The sequence below is a fragment of the Sceloporus occidentalis genome, unplaced genomic scaffold (assembly GCF_023333645.1).
Source record: "Sceloporus occidentalis isolate IW3139 unplaced genomic scaffold, rSceOcc1.0.p SCAF_36, whole genome shotgun sequence".
Taxonomy (NCBI): Eukaryota; Metazoa; Chordata; class Lepidosauria; order Squamata; family Phrynosomatidae; genus Sceloporus; species Sceloporus occidentalis.
In genome coordinates this window covers 5,370,661-5,392,094 of record NW_028317016.1, presented here as the reverse complement: position 1 = coordinate 5,392,094, position 21,434 = coordinate 5,370,661, and the positions used below count along the sequence as shown (strand labels likewise).

Sequence of the window (21,434 nt, the reverse complement as noted above, 5' to 3'; positions counted from 1 at the left end):
ATTAGGGATTATTTTGCCTTCTTTTGGATCAAGAATAGGAAGGTCAGGTAGGAGGGTTGAACTTGATGGACTTTTTTCCACCTTATGAACTATGTTTGATAAGCCACTTGAGTAAATGATAATCCCGCCAATAGCAGAATGGAATACATTCACCGAGATATAAAGGCAACAATGTGGATCTTGCACAGAAATTCCAAAACTTTGTATTATGTAACCTTGAGAGTGCCAGCAAAAGATATATGTAAGGGTTAACCAATGGTTCCATTTATTTTATTCGTTTTAGTACACGTTAGGTGTTAAATGTGTTTTATCTTGTGTGATCTAACAACACACGGATGATTATGCGGTGTGGGTGTTTGCATTCCATGAGGTAATAGATATTTAAACCGAAACTTCAAAACACCCAAGCAGAACGTTTCTCAAAAGCCACAATGATATGCAAAGTAATCATTAGCTCACAGCAATATGCAATCTTCAAATTTCTAAATTCAGCTTCAAGTCACCGTAATTAAGGAAGTGCCAAGTGTGAAAACAAAGGGAAAATAAGCTGAGTTTCTGTTTTGCACCAGTCATTCTCTCGAGGGGGAAGGATTTATTACTCTTCAGGAATAACGTTTGATACATAAAATGAGCATAGCCCCCGGATAATACATGGATAAAAGCATGAATAAATAATGCAGTTTAATGTTAACTGTAAAGTAATAAACCTGGAACATACACATTCAGGATATAGCACAAACAGAGGAAACCGGCATGAGGATGCTTGCAATGGGTTAAAGGTAGACAGGTCATGTACAAAGCAGCTGAAAACCCCAAAACGGTTGTTGGGTTGTACAACAAGGTATTAGTATCAGAAATGGGAGGTGAAAATGTTCCTTAATAGATCACTGACCAATGAAGTATTGTGTAATGGAGACAATCCAGTCTCCACAAACATGCAGATATTGTGGCGAGAGTTCACAATACGGCTACTACAAAAACTACATGGCCAAGGCTGGACAAACCCCAGTAGCCAGGTCGACATGGCAACTAGAAATCCCTTCTTGGTGTCCGGGAGGTACACCCGGTATTGGTGTACTGGGCCTAGCTGGGCCCCCTGTTTGGCTAAAGGAGGGTGCTGAGGCAGGCGCATGGCACAAAGGTGCCAACATGACTCTACAGTGGTAGAGAGGCAGCAGCATGCATGCAGTGCAGACAGGCCTAACAAATCAAGAGGGGGAAGGGAGGGAAGTAGTGTATGTGTGTGTACTGAAGAATCAGTGTGCATGTGTAGTCCCAGAGTCAGATGTGTGTGTATAGTGTTAGTGTTTATGTGTGTATGTATCATACCAAAGACAGTGTGTGTTGGTGTGTGTTGTTGGATAATGTGGTGTTAGTGTGTAGGAATGTATGGTGGTGTGTTACTGTATGCCAGCATATAGTGTTAGAGTTTGTGTATATTAGTGTACGGTGTTAGTGTGTCTGACTATAAGATGTTACTGTTTATGAGCATATGATGTTAGTGTGTGTCCTTTACTGTATGGCATTTAAGAGTTTGTTACCGAGACTGGCTCACAATCTCCATTCCAGTTCATCCCAAAAGTGTTTGATGAGGTTGAGGTCAGGGCTCTGTGCGGGAAAGTTAAACTCATCCACCCACAAATTTGGAAGCATAGAATTGTCCGACATGCTTTGGTATCCTGAAGCATTAAGGTTTACTTTTACCACGCCTAGCAAACCCTGATTTCAATAATTAAGAGGTGTGTCCCATTACTTTTGTCTATATAATGATTTATAATTACCCTATGAACATACATACTTTAACTTGCCTATCTTGTCTCGAGTCTGATTAATATCTTTTATCTTCGCATAAATCCAGTCTTCAAGTTGTTTTTTATTTGGGAAATGTCCCAGCAAAGAAGTCAAATCATCGTTGTGCCTGGATTTTATTTTTCTTATTTGTTCATCTTTGTCAGCCTAAGAAAAGGAAACAAAGTCATTTTAGCTAAGGACAGAAAAGAAAAACTTATTGCACTGGTGGAATTTATAAATTATCTGTATGTTAACATATTTTAAAACAAGTTGAATAGTTAAGGTAATACAATTTGCTTGTCCTCTAGCTATGAATAAATCACCCATTGGCTGCAGTGTTCTGACTTGCTTCTCATTCCGAATTACTGGAAACATTTGCTACTTTCTACTGATGCAATAAGAAAGATTTTGTGTGTGTTCGTTTGTGCGTTTCAAAATACACAAAGAGATGTAATCTGGGTAGGTCCATTCAGATTGCCAAGGTTTAGACATTAATGGCTGTGTGTCGAATTATTTTTAAGGGAACAGCAAATGTACACTGTTATACTGGCTGTACACTCACTACTTTACATTGTAGCAGAGTCATTTCTTCAGTGTTGTCACATGAAAAGATATAAAATTTACAAAAATGTGAGTGGTGTACTCATTTTTGTGAGATACTATATATATTTACATTTTCAATTATTGCAACCTTGTTTGCTTTCGTTCCCTTGAAAGGGAAGTTGTGTGGCAATATTCATAGCACCAAATCAAACATAGTCCCTGCCTTTGTGAAATCTGAGCAGTGTTACAGTTAGTTAGCTCTTAGAAGCAGAGTAATCTGTGCACATGTGACCCCAATTCATGTTTTCCAATTTGTATCGGTTTCAGGAGCAAAACCCAGATAGAAGCTGGGATTGGTTGTCAGTGTTCTCATACAGATAAAGGAAATTTTATTTGTTGCCGGATGTAAATGTTTTACAATAAAGTGTTTTTTCACTCATTCATGTGGGGATTTTCAGCCCACCTTTTCAGACACTCAATTACTCATACTTCTGGGCATTCAGCTACACCTTCTATTTCCTGTACCAACTGGAAAGTTAAGACAACATGTAAATAATATTTACTACTCATTGTTGTCACGGTAATGAGTCCCTTTTGTCTGTTCATTGTTAATTTTATAGGTTCTATAGAAATAAAAATATACAAACGGGGAGGTAGAAATCAAGAAGCCACGCAACAATTTACACCAAGATGTCTTAATCCTCATCATCTGAAAATTACTCCTCACTTAATATGAACCACAGAAAAATATTAACATCTCAAACAATCCCTATCATAGAAATCTTTTCCACCCAACTGTTAGTCCTCATACTTGCTAGTGAATATGAAGCCTTTTGTGAAGAGTCCCTATTAAAGTCTTCAATCATTTTCTCCTAACTAGTACAGAGACCATTAGCAAAAGTTTATTATATGACTGCAGTTTTACTGTCCCTTTTACTATTGATATGTAGCGTATAATACATTAAGCACAACTGGAATAAAGTGTGTGCTATTATAAACAAAGCTTTTCTGGTAGGTGACATTAGAAGAATCTCAAACATGCACTTTATGAGTATCCTCAGTAAGAACAGAAAAGGGAATTGTTAATATTTTATTTTGTGTCATGCTCTCAAACTATTTTATTCTGTTGGAGGAAAAAAATATTTTCTTACTTTATCCTTTTTCAACATGTCCATCTGAGTTCTTGTCATTGTGTGCGTATTAAGTTGTTCCATCTCTTGATCCAATTTCCTTAATCTTCTGTCCAAGTCAGACTTCTGGTTCTGGAGTTCAGTTACTTCACCTTTCAAGGCATCTATATTGCAGCACTTCTCCGTGTTCTCCAGCTCACGTTCCTATGCCAGACACCAAAGGCATTATATTTGGAACATTGGAGAAAATCAAAAGTATATATAACCCATTGCTTTCTAAACTGATACTGAATGCGTATGTGGACCACATCATTGGTCTACATTGCCAAAGAACAAGATGGATATAGCCCATTCACATTTTTAACAGAACTCTATAGGTCCGGTGACTTCCACCAATATACCAATTTTCCCATACAAGAGTTAAGTATGCTTTTGTATTAATATGTAACATATCTATGATTTTGTATTTAAATTGTACAAAAACCCTTTGTGTTAATTTGCTGTCCTCCATTTGTTTTGTTCGTATCAACTGCAGTTTATTTAAATTAAATAATAAATACAATTAAATAACTGCAAATGACCCCAATATTACATAACTGGAATACAAATAGCAATAATAACAACATTAAACAGTACTGACCAGGGGTGAGGCTTTTGTTAGTGGACCTGGGTGCAGTATTTCTTCCCCACCCCCTTGTAACTAAAACACATACATACACTAACAAGCAAACCCGCTCAAACACCATACACTTACAAATTATCTCTCTCCTCACCCTTGCACTACTAATTTTAGGTTCAACCTGAAACGCCATACAATGACACACACGCACAATTTAACAAAATATGCTGACACACTTATGCTAACATCCACCCACACAAACACCATACACTAACATACACACATGCATGCTAACCCTATACAGTAACACATGCAAACACACACACTAGCACATCCACACTCTAATGCCACAAACTATCGTCATATAATACATAGAGACACACTATCACACACTCACAAAAACACCATACACTCACACACACACTCTAATCAGTGCAGCTTGCCAGCACCCACTCCTCTTTCCACTTTCCTTCACTACAGCTTGTAGTCTCCATGGAAGCTTCCACACTTCTGCCACCCTGGATCACGTAACATGCATTATATGATCTGCTTAGTGCCTTGATTATCTGATGCCTGGGTGACATGCACATGTGGCACCCACCCCTGGTATTGATGCAGTGCTAACACTTTCTGAATGAGAAAATATCTCACCGTCTTCAAAAGCTCCTCATCTAGCTCCTGCAGCCTATCAGAAGATCCCTCCAGGCTCTGAAGCTCTGATTTTATGCTCCTAAGATCTGTTTGTTTCTTGTTTAGAGTGTCAGATTTTAACTCAATAGTGCGTTCTAGTCCAGTCTTCTTGTCTCTTATTTCATCGGTTTGCTTTTGCTTCATTGCTTCTCTCTCTGTGAATTCTCTCTGCAATGATTAGGGGTATTAAAATAGACCAAAACATGCACAATATATAATAATGCCAACGCAAAAGATCTGGCATTGAGGTGGTCACACACAAGTCGAAAAACTTTGGAAGGAAAAAGACCAGAACACAAACAAACCACAGAAAGGTAATTAGCTAGGTAGTATTGTGTAGTCAAGAGAATTGTCAAAATTATAGCCAACTTCTCATTCTCATCAGATGTCTTCTGGAAAGAGAATTCAAATTTACCATGATCTGGTTTGTGTGGGCCTCATCTTTTTCTAGTCTTTCTTTCACCAGCTTCTGAAAGCTACTAGTCTGTCTTTGGTTAAATGGGGTACGCTCAAAACCATCCAGCTCCAGCTGCGCTGCCAAAGTCTTGATAAGCGCGTCTCGTGTCTTGATGTGCTGCTGGTGCTGATCTGCCTCCACCTGTAGACGTCCTATACAAAGAAAGTGAACAGGGAGAATATCACAATATACTTCAAAATTAATGTATAAAACAGCTGGTACACATAGCAAAAACAAAACAAAAACCAACCTCCTGATCTTAATTATATTAGGCCATACAAAAATATTGCCAATTCTGCAAAGCAAATATAATTGATAATATCACTAATGTCATATAGAATATCTTGTTTCAAACCCCTATATAACACACAGGCTTATAATAAAAAACGAAAACTACAGCAATGGAAGAACGCAAACCTTTGTATTCTAATTATTCCCTGTCCAATTAAAGCACATCATAAACAAAAACTAGTTTCTACACATAAATATAACGGCAGACATGTACAAATATCTTTCAATTTTTCATAGAATGCATTATGAAATGATATCCTATATATACACATAACACAACACAGACATGCTGTTAGTAGAGATTAAAACATGTTTAGTGGACGTAACTAATTGCGCACCTTGCTGAATCAGCAGTTCGCCTTTCTCCCTATTCAGTCTCTGTAACTCTTTGTTTGCTTTTTCTATTTCGCGTTGGTGATCCTGCAACCGCCTCTCTTTTTCTCTCACAGTTCTCTGGTGATTTTGATACATCTCATTGAGTTCGTCATCTGTGCCTTGGAAGACCTGTATTAAAAAGTTTACTTCATGATTAGTGATACAAACAGTTCTAAAGCAGACGAATCTATTGATGAAGCTAGTTAAAGTAAAAATATACATCCGCACACCTTTCCCATATAAGACTTGTAATAGTGGGAGTAAAAGCAGTATGATTTGGTGAGAGATGTCTTAAAAAAAAAAATAAAAAATGCTCTTTTGGCATGTAATGTTATAAATAAAAACAGAGTTAATCTGTTTCTCATAGCAATTCAGGCTACTGCACACAAACATTACAATATAAAGATGTCGTATAGGTGATGATTTTCTATGTTGTAGAACATTGTAGGTTGAGTTAAACCTTTTCCATTTTCTCTTCTAGATCTTGGTTATCTTTTTCCATGGTCTTCTTCCGGCTCTCGAGAGCTTTAATTTCATTGTCAAGCTTCATTACTTTTGAAAGATTCCTCTGAATGTCACTCAGTCGACTCTTAACGAAAAAAACAACAAAAAACCAAAACATGTAAAGCTTTGAAAGCCATAGCTTCCTCACATTAAGTATTTACAAGGCCACTAACGCCAACGAGTGATTCAATAATAGTTTAATTTGCCCAGTTACAGTGCTGGGATGAAAATGCTCCTCTTTGGGAGAAATATAAGGATGACCCTCAATGTTTAAATGAACAGCAAGCCTCATGGGTCTCATAAAACGTCATACTCAGCTTGGTAAGTTGAAATAGCACATTAAACATATGCCTAAACAAAGAATGCATTAGAAGTCAATGGTGATATAAAAAAAAGTGTGTGTAACATGAAAAATAAAAGGTATTTCTAAAAATGCCAAGGGCACAATTAGAAAGTATAGGAAAAAATACTTATTACATGGAAATATGCAACCAGTTTTAATATTTTGCCAAATAAAAAGTAGCACTGACCTCTAAAACCGCTGTAATTTTTACTATAATTGTACCATATACCTACACCCACATAATCATACTGAAAGGATGGCAGCATGACAGCTAACCTAGATGGTCAATCAGTCAAATACAGGGTCCAAGTGGAATGTATGACAAAGTTACTGGATAATTCTAGTTCATTCACTCAAAACACAAGTTTGTTTTTCCAAAATCCAGATTAGTCTGTTTGAAATCATTAAACATTGGGCATTTTTAGTTTTAAAAGCACAAAGAGTGAAGGAGAGAGACACATGCATCCTTACCTTGAGGGGCTCCAGCTGATTTTCAATGGACTTCACATTTTCCCTGGACGCTGCCATCTGGGCTTCTTTACTCCGGAGATTGTCTTTAATTTCCAGCGACTTCTCTTTGTTTTGTTTCAGATATTTTAGCGCAGTCTGATATTCCCTCACTTGTTGAGCTTGTTTATGACGCACTTGTCTTAAAGTGTCCAAAGCTTTAATGTACCTTGTAGGTTAATATTGAAGATATTATGAAGTTAATAAACTAGTACAGTTTTAATAGTGAACACTACTAAAACTGTGCAGAGCATAATATTCAGCTTTAAAATTACACTTCAAACTAATTAATGCATATTCAAGTCCAAGAATATGGTGTCTTGCATACTTTGTATGTGTATGACAAGTATCACTATTAAAGAGATTTTTTTTTTTAAAATATGAAAACATTAGGTAAACATAGGTAAAAAGAAATGTCATGTATCAGCAAATGGAGAAAACTGTTCACCTTGTAGCTGAAAATATTTCATCAAATTTTGTTTTCAGCTGTCTCCCTTCGCTTAAAGGCCAGTTTGACTCCTCCTGGTGGCAGAAAATCACATTGTTGAGAACGGCGGTGGAGACTCCTAAAGCACTGATCATTTCCTTGTCCACTTCTGCACATTTGGTACTCAGGCTGACCTTCTCCCCATGCCTATCACAGGTACCGACAGAAGAAAATCATGAAGATACTTTTCAAAGTAACGTTATTCACAGTAAAAACAGACTAAACATACTTAGCATTAATACTGTAAAATGTTTCATTGAGAACAGCTGTTTTGGGGCCAAAGCTTTCCCCCCCCCCCCATTTACTGTATGTTATGGTTGAACTTATTCCTTTGTGAAGAAATGGAGGTAAACACAACTATCACTTAATGTAATGATCCTTTAAAAACAATATCTTGGAATTGTTTCGAATGCTCAGCTGCCAACTACTTGTGATTCAATGTGTTACTGTGCATTATGTTAATCTACTAAAAATTGTAGAGTATCATAATATGGACATCGTGGAAAATAGCAAAACCCTGTTCCCATGCAAGTGACTCATTTTGGGACTGATACTTATGTTTTTTATGTTCTTGATACTACAAGGTACACTACAGTCCTTATTTGCACTTTAAAATTTAACATTTAAAAAAATCAAATCAAAATGCATAAAGACTGGGCCAGTCCTGGGATGACAGAGCTGTCGTATAACTTTAATATCATTTTTATACTCATACATTCTTGCAGCTGCAGCATCATCATCAATAGGTTTTGGCCAAAAGCATCTCCTGATAAACAGTACACATGATACACAATACACTGTTGGTACACGCACTGATTTTAATAGGATTGTTTCCTGGCAGGAATCACTGTGAGTGTGTTAGTCTACAGTGTCCGTGTTTCGGGGTTGTATTATTTTTTACACATTTAAAGGACCTAGTACATATTAAATACTTACAATATACATTAATATGCATTCATACATGGCTGTCTGGGGCAGTAGACGGTCCCTTTAAATTGCCATTTATATAATTTTGTGCATAGCGACATACATATTCAAATCTCAATGCTGTGTATCTGAATATTTAGTTGTGGGTAAACTTAAACATAACCACGAAGCCTCCACAGTAATGTTGATTTTACAAAAACACTTACTTTATTCTGGTAATAACACCCTCCAATGTTTTAAATTCCGTTTTTTTTCCTTTTTGAGTGCACACCATGGAACGCTGAACTGCCACAAGTTCTCCATTAACGTCTCTGAGCTGCAGTCGAATCTGGGCTCTAACATCTGTTTCGTGGGCAACCTGCCGCAAAAGAATTTGTCAGATGTACTGTGGTCTTTAAATACTCTGAAGTATTTCATACTGGCGTTAGAGTAGGCTTTTCAGCCTCAAGCACAATATCTAATGTCAAAATGTTTAGATGAGAAGTAACTTGATAGGAACAAATAATGCACATTTGTCAACAAGTTGTTAAAGATACATCATAAACATAATATTCATAAACAAGTAAACATCTGCAGAACTGTTATTTTATTTTTAAAACATTTTACACACATAAAAACTGCACAGAAAGAACCCTTCACTGCTTCAATGGCAATTCATCTTTAAAACTAATGAATTCTCTCTGGTTTTATAACTTGGCAGCACTCTAAACTTAACCTGTAGACAAAAAAACTCAAAATGTGAAACATTATTGGAAACTGTAGCTATATATTACAAACATTTACATGTATATATGGCATATTTCACAAAGTTATGTGGAACAGCACATTTAAGATGGCTACTCCCATTACAATGGTTTTGACAAAGTGTAATTTCCGCATCAGGCTAATGTGGAAATTAAACGTTCAAATATGGGTGCACACACTAGTATTTAGAAAAGGAATATAACCAAAAAGTACCTTGGGATCATGTACAAATGTATTTCCTTTTGATCCTGGTGGAAAATCTGCCGTAGTGATATACTTTAGGCACTCAATAATAGTCTGCAGGATATTCAAAACAGTAGTAAACACTGAACATTTAGCACAAAATAGATTCTCTATATAATAATTTTTATTTATATAGTACCATTCTATTCAACAGTGCTGTACATATATAAAACATTGTCACTGCAGAAATTGTCAGTCACGCTGGGCAGGGCCTAAAGCAAAGTGCATTATAAACCTGATGAATGTTGTTTTGTGCTGGAGGGGCTGCTGCATAGCGTTGTGCGTATGGAATAGAATGGGCTGCCGCGTAGTCTTGTGTGTGTGGAATAAAATGGGCTGCCGGATGGTATTAAGGGCAGTTAAGGGGTAAAAGGCAGCTCTATTTCCTCCTTTCTAAAAAGGAGAAGGGTGCTGGTGTTGTGTATGTGTAGAAAGGAGGCGGAAAGAAAAGAAAAGAAAAGAAAGAGAAGAAAATCATGGGCAGATTGGCTGGTTTACATATATTTTATTTCTAACTATATTCAGTGCGAAATAAAACTGGGCAGCCATTGAAGAAATAATGGAAGAAATACCACAAGAGCATTTAAATCCACCTGTAATAGAGTGAACTAAACAGACATTCTACAATTACAGGAAAGCATTTAAAATAGGAGTCAAAACTAATTATTCGTGAAGTAAATTGTGTGTGTTTTGGCGGCAGAGGGAAAACCTTCTAGTGATATCATCATGACATCACAAGGGTTTCTCTTGTTTCAAAAGGGATCCATGGGAACTATATAGGATCTCTTTTTTTAGAGATTAATGTAAAAACAAACATGAAATAAAAATTTTGAAAAAGTATTGCTGAACACAGGGTAGTTTATTTTCCACCACTTCATGTATTCTGCGTAAGAAATCCAAAACAACATTGTAGTGTGTTTGAAAAACATTTTTTCTTTTTTTACCACCAACTTTAGATGAGATTGGTAGGAAAATATTTTAACACGGTTTTGAGACCTATGAGCGATATTTTAGATGGAGCCTCAGACTACTAAAATATTAAAATTTTTGCTGAAACAAATGAAAATCCTAGGCATGGAAGTTGTATTAAAACTCAGGTATATAATTATATTTGGATATTTATTTCTTATTTGCACTAGCTCTGTACAATTTCTGACAGGTACAATAATGTGTTTTCCACTTATTTCATACAAAACGATTGATTATATAGATCAGACCTGGGCAAAGCACGGCCCGCGGGCCACATCCGGCCCGCTGAATAGCTCGGGCCGGCCCGCAAAGAGTGTCCTGGTGACTCACCAATGAGTCCGGTGTCCCCCCCCGCCCCGGTCACTTACCTTAAACTCCTGTGTTGGAAGCGTTTGTCTCGGGTGCCGGCGCTTTACGCTGGGCGCCGGCATATGACGTCAGACGCCGGCGATCAGCAGTGAAGCGCCGGCACCCGAGACAAACGCCTCACGCTTCCAACACAGGAGTTTAAGGTAAGTGACCGGGGCGGGGGGGGAGATCCTGAGAAGGGGGGGTTAGGGAGTTAGAGGGGAGATACTGAGAAGGGGGGGTTAGGGAGTTAGAGGGGAGATACTGAGAAGGGGGGTTAGGGAGGGAGGTCTTACTGTGTGTGTGTCTTACTGTGTTTGTGTGTGTGTGTCTTACTGTGTTTGTGTGTGTGTGTCTTACTGTGTCTGTGTGTGTATCTTACTGTGTCTGTGTGTGTCTCACTGTGTCTGTGTGTGTCTTACTGTGTCTGTGTGTGTCTTACTGTGTCTGTGTGTGTCTCACTGTGTCTGTGTGTGTCTTACTGTGTCTGTGTGTGTCTTACTGTGTCTGTGTGTGTCTTACTGTGTCTGTGTGTGTCTCACTGTGTCTGTGTGTGTCTTACTGTGTCTGTGTGTGTCTCACTGTGTCTGTGTGTGTCTCACTGTGTCTGTGTGTGTCTCACTGTGTCTGTGTGTGTCTTACTGTGTCTGTGTGTGTCTCTCTGTGTGTGTCTCACTGTGTCTGTGTGTGTCTTACTGTGTCTGTGTGTGTCTCACTGTGTCTGTGTGTATCTTACTGTGTCTGTGTGTGTCTCACTGTGTCTGTGTGTGTCTTACTGTGTCTGTGTGTGTCTTACTGTGTCTGTGTGTGTCTTACTGTGTCTGTGTGTGTCTCACTGTGTCTGTGTGTGTCTTACTGTGTCTGTGTGTGTCTTACTGTGTCTGTGTGTGTCTTACTGCGTGTGTCTTACTGTGTTCATAGCTTATTCAGTTATTGTAATAAATATTTTAGCCCATTTTTTAGCTCAAAATATTTTTTCCTTTTTTTTCTCCTCTAAAATCTAGGTGCGTCTTATCAGCAGGTGCGTCTTATAGAGCGAAAAATACGGTATGCACTCCGAAGCCTTGTTCATTTTGTTCACTTCTGTGCTGTGCTAATAGTTATTCAGGCCTTACTTATTCAAGCACCTCTACCAATGACGTAGGCTTGAATAACTTTATTAAACAGCACATAAGTTAACAAAATGGACAAGGCTTCGGAGTTTGTAGTTTGTAGAGGTCTGGCCCTCTAAAACCATTCCAATTTCTCATGTGGCCCCATGGGAAAATTAATTGCCCACCCCTGATATAGATGATAGTGTTTATATAAATTAAAGCCCTACTTGCCCTGAAGAAAAAAAAAATATATACTAATTTGTGTGGGTACACTGAAAAAGAGGGAAAGTACGGTCTGACAAGGACATAGCAGATACTTAACAACAAAGGCATTTTTATACGTGACATATTTTTTAAGGGGTTAAGCATGTGATTGTAAGGGATATAAACCAGACACTGGAATAGACTCACACACCCGAACGCATAAATAAAGACACTTGAAACTTTCAATTGGATAAACAGGCCGTGGTCTTTTATTTAGCTTACCATTAAATTAACAACTTACACACTTAACCTTGCAACATTGTAACCGTAAAAAGCAACTCCTGGCCCAAGCCCCAGAGTGCAATCCACTTTAACCCTTAGCCTGCCATCCGCCCTAAAGCCAGGACAGCAAAATGCACCACCGGTTCACCCCTTCTTTTAATTTCTTTTTTTTTTTTTTTCTTTTTTAAATATAAAAAGGGCAACCTTAACTCAATAAAAGCCACGACATAAATAGTAACAGATAAAGATTAACAATTGGGTGGGAGGGTGGGCGCCTCAACAGCAGCTCTTCCATCTTCCAACCTTTGGCTCTCCTGCTATGCCGCTGCTCACCAGACTCTATGAAAGGTCAGTGCAGACAGCTAGCGGTTCGCCGCAGGTAAGTGAGGTGTACCTCAGGGACGCTCTATTTATAGCGTAAATTCCCGCCCTTAGCGCAGCGCGAGACAGCCGCGAGCGCAAGGCGCGCAAAAGGGGGGGCGTAACTAAGCGGCTCGCGGTGCCCTCGAGCGCACTAATCATAAAAAAGGCGGCAATACCAAGCGGCGCGAGCGCAACTAGAAACTTCTACACACATTTTTTTTTTTTTTTTTATTAACCTGCCTGACCTGAATGCTGACCTTTACCTGACCCCAATCCCCACAACCACATGCCGCCCTGTCGTCTAAATAGAGCCAGGGCTTTCCATGTGATTGTAAGGGATATAAACCAGACACTGGAATAGACTCACACACCCGAACGCATAAATAAAGACACTTGAAACTTTCAATTGGATAAACAGGCCGTGGTCTTTTATTTAGCTTACCATTAAATTAACAACTTACACACTTAACCTTGCAACATTGTAACCGTAAAAAGCAACTCCTGGCCCAAGCCCCAGAGTGCAATCCACTTTAACCCTTAGCCTGCCATCCGCCCTAAAGCCAGGACAGCAAAATGCACCACCCGCCACGAATGGAGACTCAAACATTCGTGGCCCAACCCATAAAAACCACGGCCTGTTCCACCATGACCTGCAGATCCAAATTAAATATATCATTACCGATATCGGACAGATGAATCCCATCAGTCCTATAAAAACCAGGACATGCACTTTCCAAATCAATGTGTCTGAAACTGAAACCCCCTTCCAATTGCATAAACTTATACATGGCTCTGTTCAGTTTCCGTCTGACTCTCTCCAGAGCCTTGAATTCTGGTCTGTTAGACCACAACAGTCTCGGTATAACCTCAGACCAAACCAAGCATGTATTATAAAAACTATTTTTAACATTAACAATCAGTTCCTTGAAACATAATAACAGTTCAATAGACTTAACCTTGCCTAAATCATTCCCACCACAGTGAAAAATAATAATGTCTGGGTATGGCAAGATATGGACATATTCTAATAAAATACTCTCAAGTTGAACAATACCTAACCCCCGTATACCTATCCAAAAAATGTTAATAAACTTTTCATCAAAACCGAGATTGACTCCTCCTTTCCGTACTTCAGCTCTCCTTTGAGCCCAAAAAATAAAAGAATGTCCCACAATCCATACTACCTTCGGCAAGATACCTGTAAGAAAACGCATTAATACATTCATAAAAGATCAGGCCTAACATATATCTTATAACGATCTGACTCCCATCTCCCAATCCTTTTGATGATAGATGAATCCAAACCTAACCTAGCAGCCTCTGTGGCTGCTCCAATTCTAAAGGAATGCGTGGAATACTTCTCTTTACCTAGCCCCAAAGCTAACAAGCATTTTTTTAAAACACTATCAAATTGAAATTTTGTGAGAGGTCGACCGGAACCATGTATCAGCCAATTACCCGGCAAGATTGGACGCTGAGCCATAAAAGCCTCAGATATTTTGACAGGGCAAATAGTACTCCCCTCAATCCTCTGAATAGTTATCCAACATCCTTTACCTTTTTTGTCTGTTTTGGATGTTCTAAGAAGAATTTTTAAATTTTCACCACATAAAACATCCTCCCTCTGTAAACCAGAGCCGCCTTTTTTGTTGCCGGCAACCAGTTCACTGATCCGAAATGTACCAAAGAAAGCAATAATAAAAGCCGTAGTGAAAAGGCAGGCTTCAAATTCATTCCAGCATATCCTAGGAACTATTTCCACTATCTTATGCAATAACTCATAAGAAATAGGCCTCCTTGAATCCTTGATCACAGTCCCATGACTATAACCTTTTAAAATCTGCCTCAACAGAAAATCTTTGAAAGCGTGCTGCTTAGCTGATAGCTTAAAGAAAAAGGCAATACCCATCAGACACCTGTCTATAAATGAACGAGAAAAACCTTTCTTGATTAACTCCATTACAAAACTTAACGCAATTTCAATTCTATTATCTAAAACCTCTGTGCCTTTACTGTCGACAAAAGCTGTCCAAAGCTCCCAAGACCTCCTATAGTTAGACCAGGTGCTCTTTGATAAAGATTTTTCAAGCAAAGCACTCATCTCGGCGATGTCAAATCCCAAATGTGTTGCGAAATTTCCAGCCCTTCTTGCTCCGCCTGGGGTGCCAGTTCCCTGAAAAGCTTAAAGTCAAAACGCGAGAGAGCATCAGCTATATTATTCTTTTTGCCCGCAATATGCTTGGCCTTGAGCCAAATGTTGTTAATAAGACACAAATACACTAAGCGCCTTAATAAATTGATCACAGGTAGAGACTTAGCTTTCAAAGTATTGACCACCCATACTACTCCCATGTTATCACAACGCAACACAATCCTCTTGTTACGCCATAATCCCCCCCAGTATTCTAACGCTACAACAACCGGAAATAATTCTAATAAAACCAAATTCTTTGTCCAACCAACCTCATGCCATAACTGCGGCCAACTCGAAACTGCCCATCTGCCTTGCCAAAAGATACCAAATCCCGAAGCCCCTGCTGCGTCAGTAAAAAATTCTAAATCATCACTATCAATAAACTCATTTTGCCATATAGCAGCACCATTGAATTTTTTGAGAAACAGTTTCCACACCAATAAATCCTCCCTGACCTGTTTGGAAACCCTAACCCTATGACAACCAACCTTTTTGCCAGCAATAGCTTTCGCCATCTGCCTAGAAAAAACCCTGCCCATAGGAATTATTCTAGTGGCGAAATTTAACAAACCTAGTAAAGACTGAAAACATTTAACCGTTACTTTCTTAGAACACAAAACTGTATTAATCATAAAACGTAACTTAATAACTTTATCCCTAGGTAACCTAAACAACATATTAACTGTATCTATTTCTATACCTAAAAACAACAATGAGGTGGTAGGAAAAACTGTTTTCTCATGAGCTAACGGGATGCCAAAATACTCTGCCAAAACAAAAAATGAATTCAATAATGACAAACAATCTGTACTACCTGGTTTACCTATAAACAAGAAATCATCTAAATAATGTATAACTGAATTTAAACCTGCAACTTCCTTGACAGCCCATTCAACAAAACCTGCAAACGCTTCAAAGTAAAAACACGAAATGGAACACCCCATCGGTAAGCATTTATCGAAATAAAATTCACCCTTTAACTGAAAACCCAAGGAAGGAAAACAATCGGGGTTAATAGGAAGTAATCTGAAAGCGGCCTCAATGTCTACTTTGGCAAGTAGCGCATTTCTTCCAAACAACCGTACCCATTTCAAGGCATCCTCAAAGCTGGCATAACGCACAGGAAACTCTGAAATATCAATCTCATCATTCAGAGAACCACCTTTAGGAAATGACAGGTGATGAATAAGTCTAAATGAACCTTTCTCCTTCTTGGGGACGAGGCCTAATGGTGACAGCCTAAGATTTTTAAAAGGAGGAAAGGAAAAGGGGCCCTCTACTCTCCCCAACGAGATTTCTTTCTGAATCTTTTGACAGGCTAATTCCACATTAAGCTCTACTGATTTCAAATTATCCACCCAACATAACATATCATTAGTACAAACAGGAATATAAAAACCCATACTTAAAACCATTGCATAATAACTCAGCCATCTGACGGTTTGGGTAATGGCTTAAAAAGGGGAGCAGATTTAACCAGTTCACTGGCGTCACTGCTCTTTTGAAGCTGCTCCCTCCCTTGTCCTTTACGAAAACACTTGCTAGCTGGATGACTCCCAGAGCAAATAGTACATTCGTGTTTGAACCTGCAAGAGTTTGGCCACTTGCAAACCGAATCGTTGAATGACCAACAAACTCCTTTTTGACGTGAATGAATAGCATTAGCACCTTGAGACCTAAAATTGGACATGTTCCTCTGAGGTAGCATAACACTTACCCAAGTGCCTACGTCCTTCATACCCCACTGTAAATTTTGGTGTACTGCCAACTTTTGCCTAAAAATTTCGTCATAATTGAACCAGGAAATTCCACCAAAATTCTTATATGCTTCAAGCACCGCTTCCAGATGCTGAAACAATCCGGGACTCTTATTACTATGCTTTTCACAGTAAACGCTAGCATAGATGCAAAAAGCCTGAAGCCAATTATTGAAAGATCTAGGAATCGGTCTTCTCCTATCCTCATCCTTGTCATGCTTCAATAAAAAATCTTTAGATGCAGGCAAAAGCGACAAAATATCAATGTAATCACCGCTCCAAATTTTTTCTTTAACGGACATATTCAGATGAAAACCTAACGGTGACATCTCACAGGCTAACGACTCTTTCATGCAAGACTCACTCACAATACTCTGCTTAACATTACTAGCTCCCCAAGCCTGGGCTGGACCGGGAGACTGCAGCTCTTTAAGCATACCCACTAAAGAACCCACCAAATCACCCAGCTGATCAATATTAAATTTTTTGCACTCACCAGCACCAGCCCTGCCTTGCAGCTGTGGTACCTCAGAAATGTCCTGCCTTTCGGTCTCTGCTGCCAGCACCTGCTGCCTAAAAAACTGCTTGCCGCTTGATCCCTCCTCTGCCGGTTGCTGAACATGCCTCTTCTTAGCCTCCTTCTTCCTCGGTGATCGTGACAGGGACCTCTTCTGTCTGGATGCAAGTCGGCTGCTTCTTCTGCTCTTCCCATCATTAAAAACCGCTTCCTCGTTGAATTCTCGCGAGTTTACAATGAAATCTCGCGAAGTCTTCATGAAATCCCGCGAAGTTCCTTCACCCGGGTCACAAGACTCGTCCCGCGATACTTCAATTGCTGAGACTTCTTCACCCGGCTCCACCTCGGTCAACACCTCCAGTTCGCCTCCTAGCCAACCGCGATGAACATCCTCAGCTGCCACCGGAGATTCAAGACAGCGACGCAGCCAATCTTCACCGCCTCTTCCGGCAGCCTTTTCACGCAGCCTCAACAGCAGCTCTTCCATCTTCCAACCTTTGGCTCTCCCGCTATGCCGCTGCTCACCAGACTCTATGAAAGGTCAGTGCAGACAGCTAGCGGTTCGCCGCAGGTAAGTGAGGTGTACCTCAGGGACGCTCTATTTATAGCGTAAATTCCCGCCCTTAGCGCAGCGCGAGACAGCCGCGAGCGCAAGGCGCGCAAAAGGGGGGGCGTAACTAAGCGGCTCGCGGTGCCCTCGAGCGCACTAATCATAAAAAAGGCGGCAATACCAAGCGGCGCGAGCGCAACTAGAAACTTCTACACACATTTTTTTTTTTTTTTTTATTAACCTGCCTGACCTGAATGCTGACCTTTACCTGACCCCAATCCCCACAACCACATGCCGCCCTGTCGTCTAAATAGAGCCAGGGCTTTCCATGGAGTGACAATGGAGCAAATGAGAGATGCCTTTTAATCAATTGATTTATTGATTAATGTTTTTATTTTGTACTTTGTTGCATTTATTTTGTGGCTTTGTTGCATTGTTAACGTGTTGTAATTTTGTAATTAACACAGGGTTAATTGTATAAAAAGTAATTTATAAACTTAGGTCCTTATTTTGAGGAACAGAAAGAGTGTCTTGTTTTAATAAATGGTAAATATCGGTGTTGGTTATTTAACAGAATAGCAAATCTGCTTTCCAGTGCAGTGGAGTTCTCTGGACTGATAAAACCTAGTCGATAGTTTCCATTTGCTTACTTTTTATTTACATTTTGTAAAAGAAAATGAAAGCAAACAACCTATTTCCTCTCCACAATACCATTCTTGCTTCACATTCTCACTCATCTGAAAAGTCACACTGCAAACATCTCATGCACTAGAAATTTTCTAAGGCATTTTCTTCCCACTTGTAAAACGTGATTTAGGGTTAAAACAAAAGTCTGCAACAGTAGAAAACAAATATTTGGTTTTCCTAAAACAAAGGGTATTAACGTTTTCCTGCAATAATTCAAGATCACTACAATTTTGGTTTGTCACCCAAAACCAAAGTGTTCACATGATTATCTGATGCATGTAATTTAATGTAATGGCAAAGTGGTTTTTAGAAATTTTGCTTATTTTCAAAACTAGTTGTCCCTTTTCTTTTAGTTTAACCACACAAATTTTTTATTTTTATTTTTTTTAGACACTTACGTATATTGATAACCAGTTAAAAAAATGTAAACAAAAATTTAAAATATTTAGGGGACAGTCTTAATATTGAAAACACCTCATATAGCATGGTACGTCATGGTTTTTGGATGTAGCGGCGTGAAAATTGAATGAATAAATTTAGTGTTGATCACTCTATAAAAGCTTGATCAAGCAGCCTAAAAGCCAAATTTATTTTATAAGGATGTTTTTTTCCCACACTTACTCCAGCTTCTTATCCTCACAATCACAGTGAGGCAGAAGTCACTGTCAAAGGCAATATTGACAGCCATGGCAGTTGACGATGTGCATGCGACTGGCTGCAATCTGCGGTCGGGGACAATAGCAGAAAATGTAATAAGTCCAGTGGTTTTGCGGGGGCATATATATATATATATATATATATATATAAAATATGTCCTTCATATAATATTACATTATTATAACATACCTTTCAAATGTACGTACTGTGATAACAGCTGCCTAAATTACTGGTGCTATAAAATAAAATATAACAACGTCATCTAGGACGTCGCAGTTTAGCTTTCAGACTTACTGTTTTTCCAGCCCCATTTGGTCCCACTAAAATGGTTAGTGGCGTGAAGAACGTAATAACTTGCTTATCCTTATCTTCTACCCCAAAGCTACGCACACCAAGGATGCTCATCTTTTCAATTTTAGACATTTTTGCTGAGTTCCGTTTCTCTCAAAATCATACCAAAATCACCGTTCAATGAATGGACCTGTATAAGAATAATACGTTTGTCAGCAAACTAGACACATATGTTAATGCAGAGCATCTGATTTAGAGGATATTTTACAAACTTCCAATTTAAATTAATTTTATGTGCAATAAATGTACTATTGGGATTTATATATATATATATATAAAAAAAAATAGTGAGAAACAGACAATACAAGGTTGCTATATACAGCTATTCTAACTAAAAGGGGATCATTATTATTACCTATAGTTTATTAATACAATATGCTTAAATAATATTCATTTTGAATATAACTTCCAACCCTACAATGACAGAGAATAATAAATAAAATATAGGTTGTTTTTACTATTTACAAAACAGACGTTTTGGAACATATCACAGGCGCTGGGTTTATGCAGAGATTTGGAAGCCTTCAGCAAGGCTGACGTTTATTTACTTAGCAGAATACTTCCAGGTTCAGCTGGAGCGGCCCGACTACCACACAGAGCAATAAGACTGCGGCACAGCCGCTGGGCATACAATAGCGGCGGTTCGCTGCACGGAAGCGTCCGGCGCACAACGGAAACCTTACAAGCTCTGGAGAGGATACCCAACCTGTACGGTACCTCTTTTTCGGGACTTCTCCGACTCAACGGGCGGAAGAACACGAGTCCAGCAGGACATGCGACGTCATCGCGTGACCACGCCTCCTTCAGATTCCCGCGCGCACACTGCGTGAATGTCTAAATCGTGGCGCAGCGGATGATGCTTTGGGTAGAGTGCGAGGTAACCTGCACGGTCTCAGAGGATAATGTGGCATCGATGTATTTCTAATAATCGGATTAAAGGTGCTTTCGTTTTTGAAAATCATTTTAATAAATTTGCACAGACGTGCTTTTGTAATGTTGAGTAGTAACATAATTTACCGTTTGCTTGCTGTTACCTAAGGACTGGAGTCAAGCTATCAGACAGTTTCAAATCAGTGGTCATGCCATCAGACGCTTTTTCTTAAGATTAGCAAAAGGTGCCTTAGACCTGGAAATGTGATAATAATCATATAATGTTACAATTTTTAGTGGATTTTACAGAATTCTCACACAAATATATCTCCCTGCAAAATTAGATACGTTTATTAAACAAATTAAAGGTAAATATCCGCTCATTTCTAGCAAATTACCTTTTATAACATTTCTGCATATATTACAAAATTCCACCGTTGGACCAACACATTTACACTGCACATATCTCACACACACCCCCCTATATAATATCTTACAATATGGTGCATTTTTACTGTGGAAATTTAAAGCTATAGTGCCCCAAATATCATCCCAGTAGACAGCAACTGGCATTTTTCAGCATTCTACAGAGGGTTAAAAAAATTCCCCCATTGGACCAATACAGTTACACTGCAGATATCTCAAACACAACCCCCTCTATTACCGTATTTGCTCGATTATAAGACGACCCTGATTATAAGACGACCCCCCAAAATCTGAATATTAACTTAGGAAAAAAAGAAAAAGCCTGAATATAAGACGACCCTAAAGGAAAAAAGTTTTACCAGTAAATGTTAATTCATGTAAACTATTTTTTTTAATAAAAGCTATGATTGAGAAAAATATTTTTTTTGTTTTTATTTCTTGTATTTTCCAACCTGTCCCCCAGTTACGCACATCTGCCCCCAGGCTTGCCACTCCAATATGGCACTGTGGCCCA

At 38.8% G+C, this 21,434-nt stretch overlaps 1 protein-coding gene across 1 annotated transcript in view; it reads right to left on the bottom strand.

Moving 5' to 3' along the window:
• LOC149297874 (DNA repair protein RAD50.L) overlaps positions 1–19,696 on the bottom strand; it is a 33,408-nt gene extending 13,712 nt beyond the window's left edge. The window contains exons 1-11 of the mRNA XM_089488112.1: positions 19,568–19,696; positions 9,622–9,705; positions 8,871–9,022; positions 7,699–7,884; positions 7,215–7,419; positions 6,357–6,485; positions 5,860–6,025; positions 5,189–5,382; positions 4,735–4,941; positions 3,486–3,668; positions 1,799–1,956 (exon numbers count right to left, since the gene is read on the bottom strand). Of these exons, the coding sequence (XP_089344238.1) occupies positions 1,799–1,956; positions 3,486–3,668; positions 4,735–4,941; positions 5,189–5,382; positions 5,860–6,025; positions 6,357–6,485; positions 7,215–7,419; positions 7,699–7,884; positions 8,871–9,022; positions 9,622–9,705; positions 19,568–19,696 (1,793 nt within the window). The remainder of the gene's footprint in view (positions 1–1,798; positions 1,957–3,485; positions 3,669–4,734; positions 4,942–5,188; positions 5,383–5,859; positions 6,026–6,356; positions 6,486–7,214; positions 7,420–7,698; positions 7,885–8,870; positions 9,023–9,621; positions 9,706–19,567) is intronic.
• Positions 19,697–21,434: the final 1,738 nt, after the last annotated feature.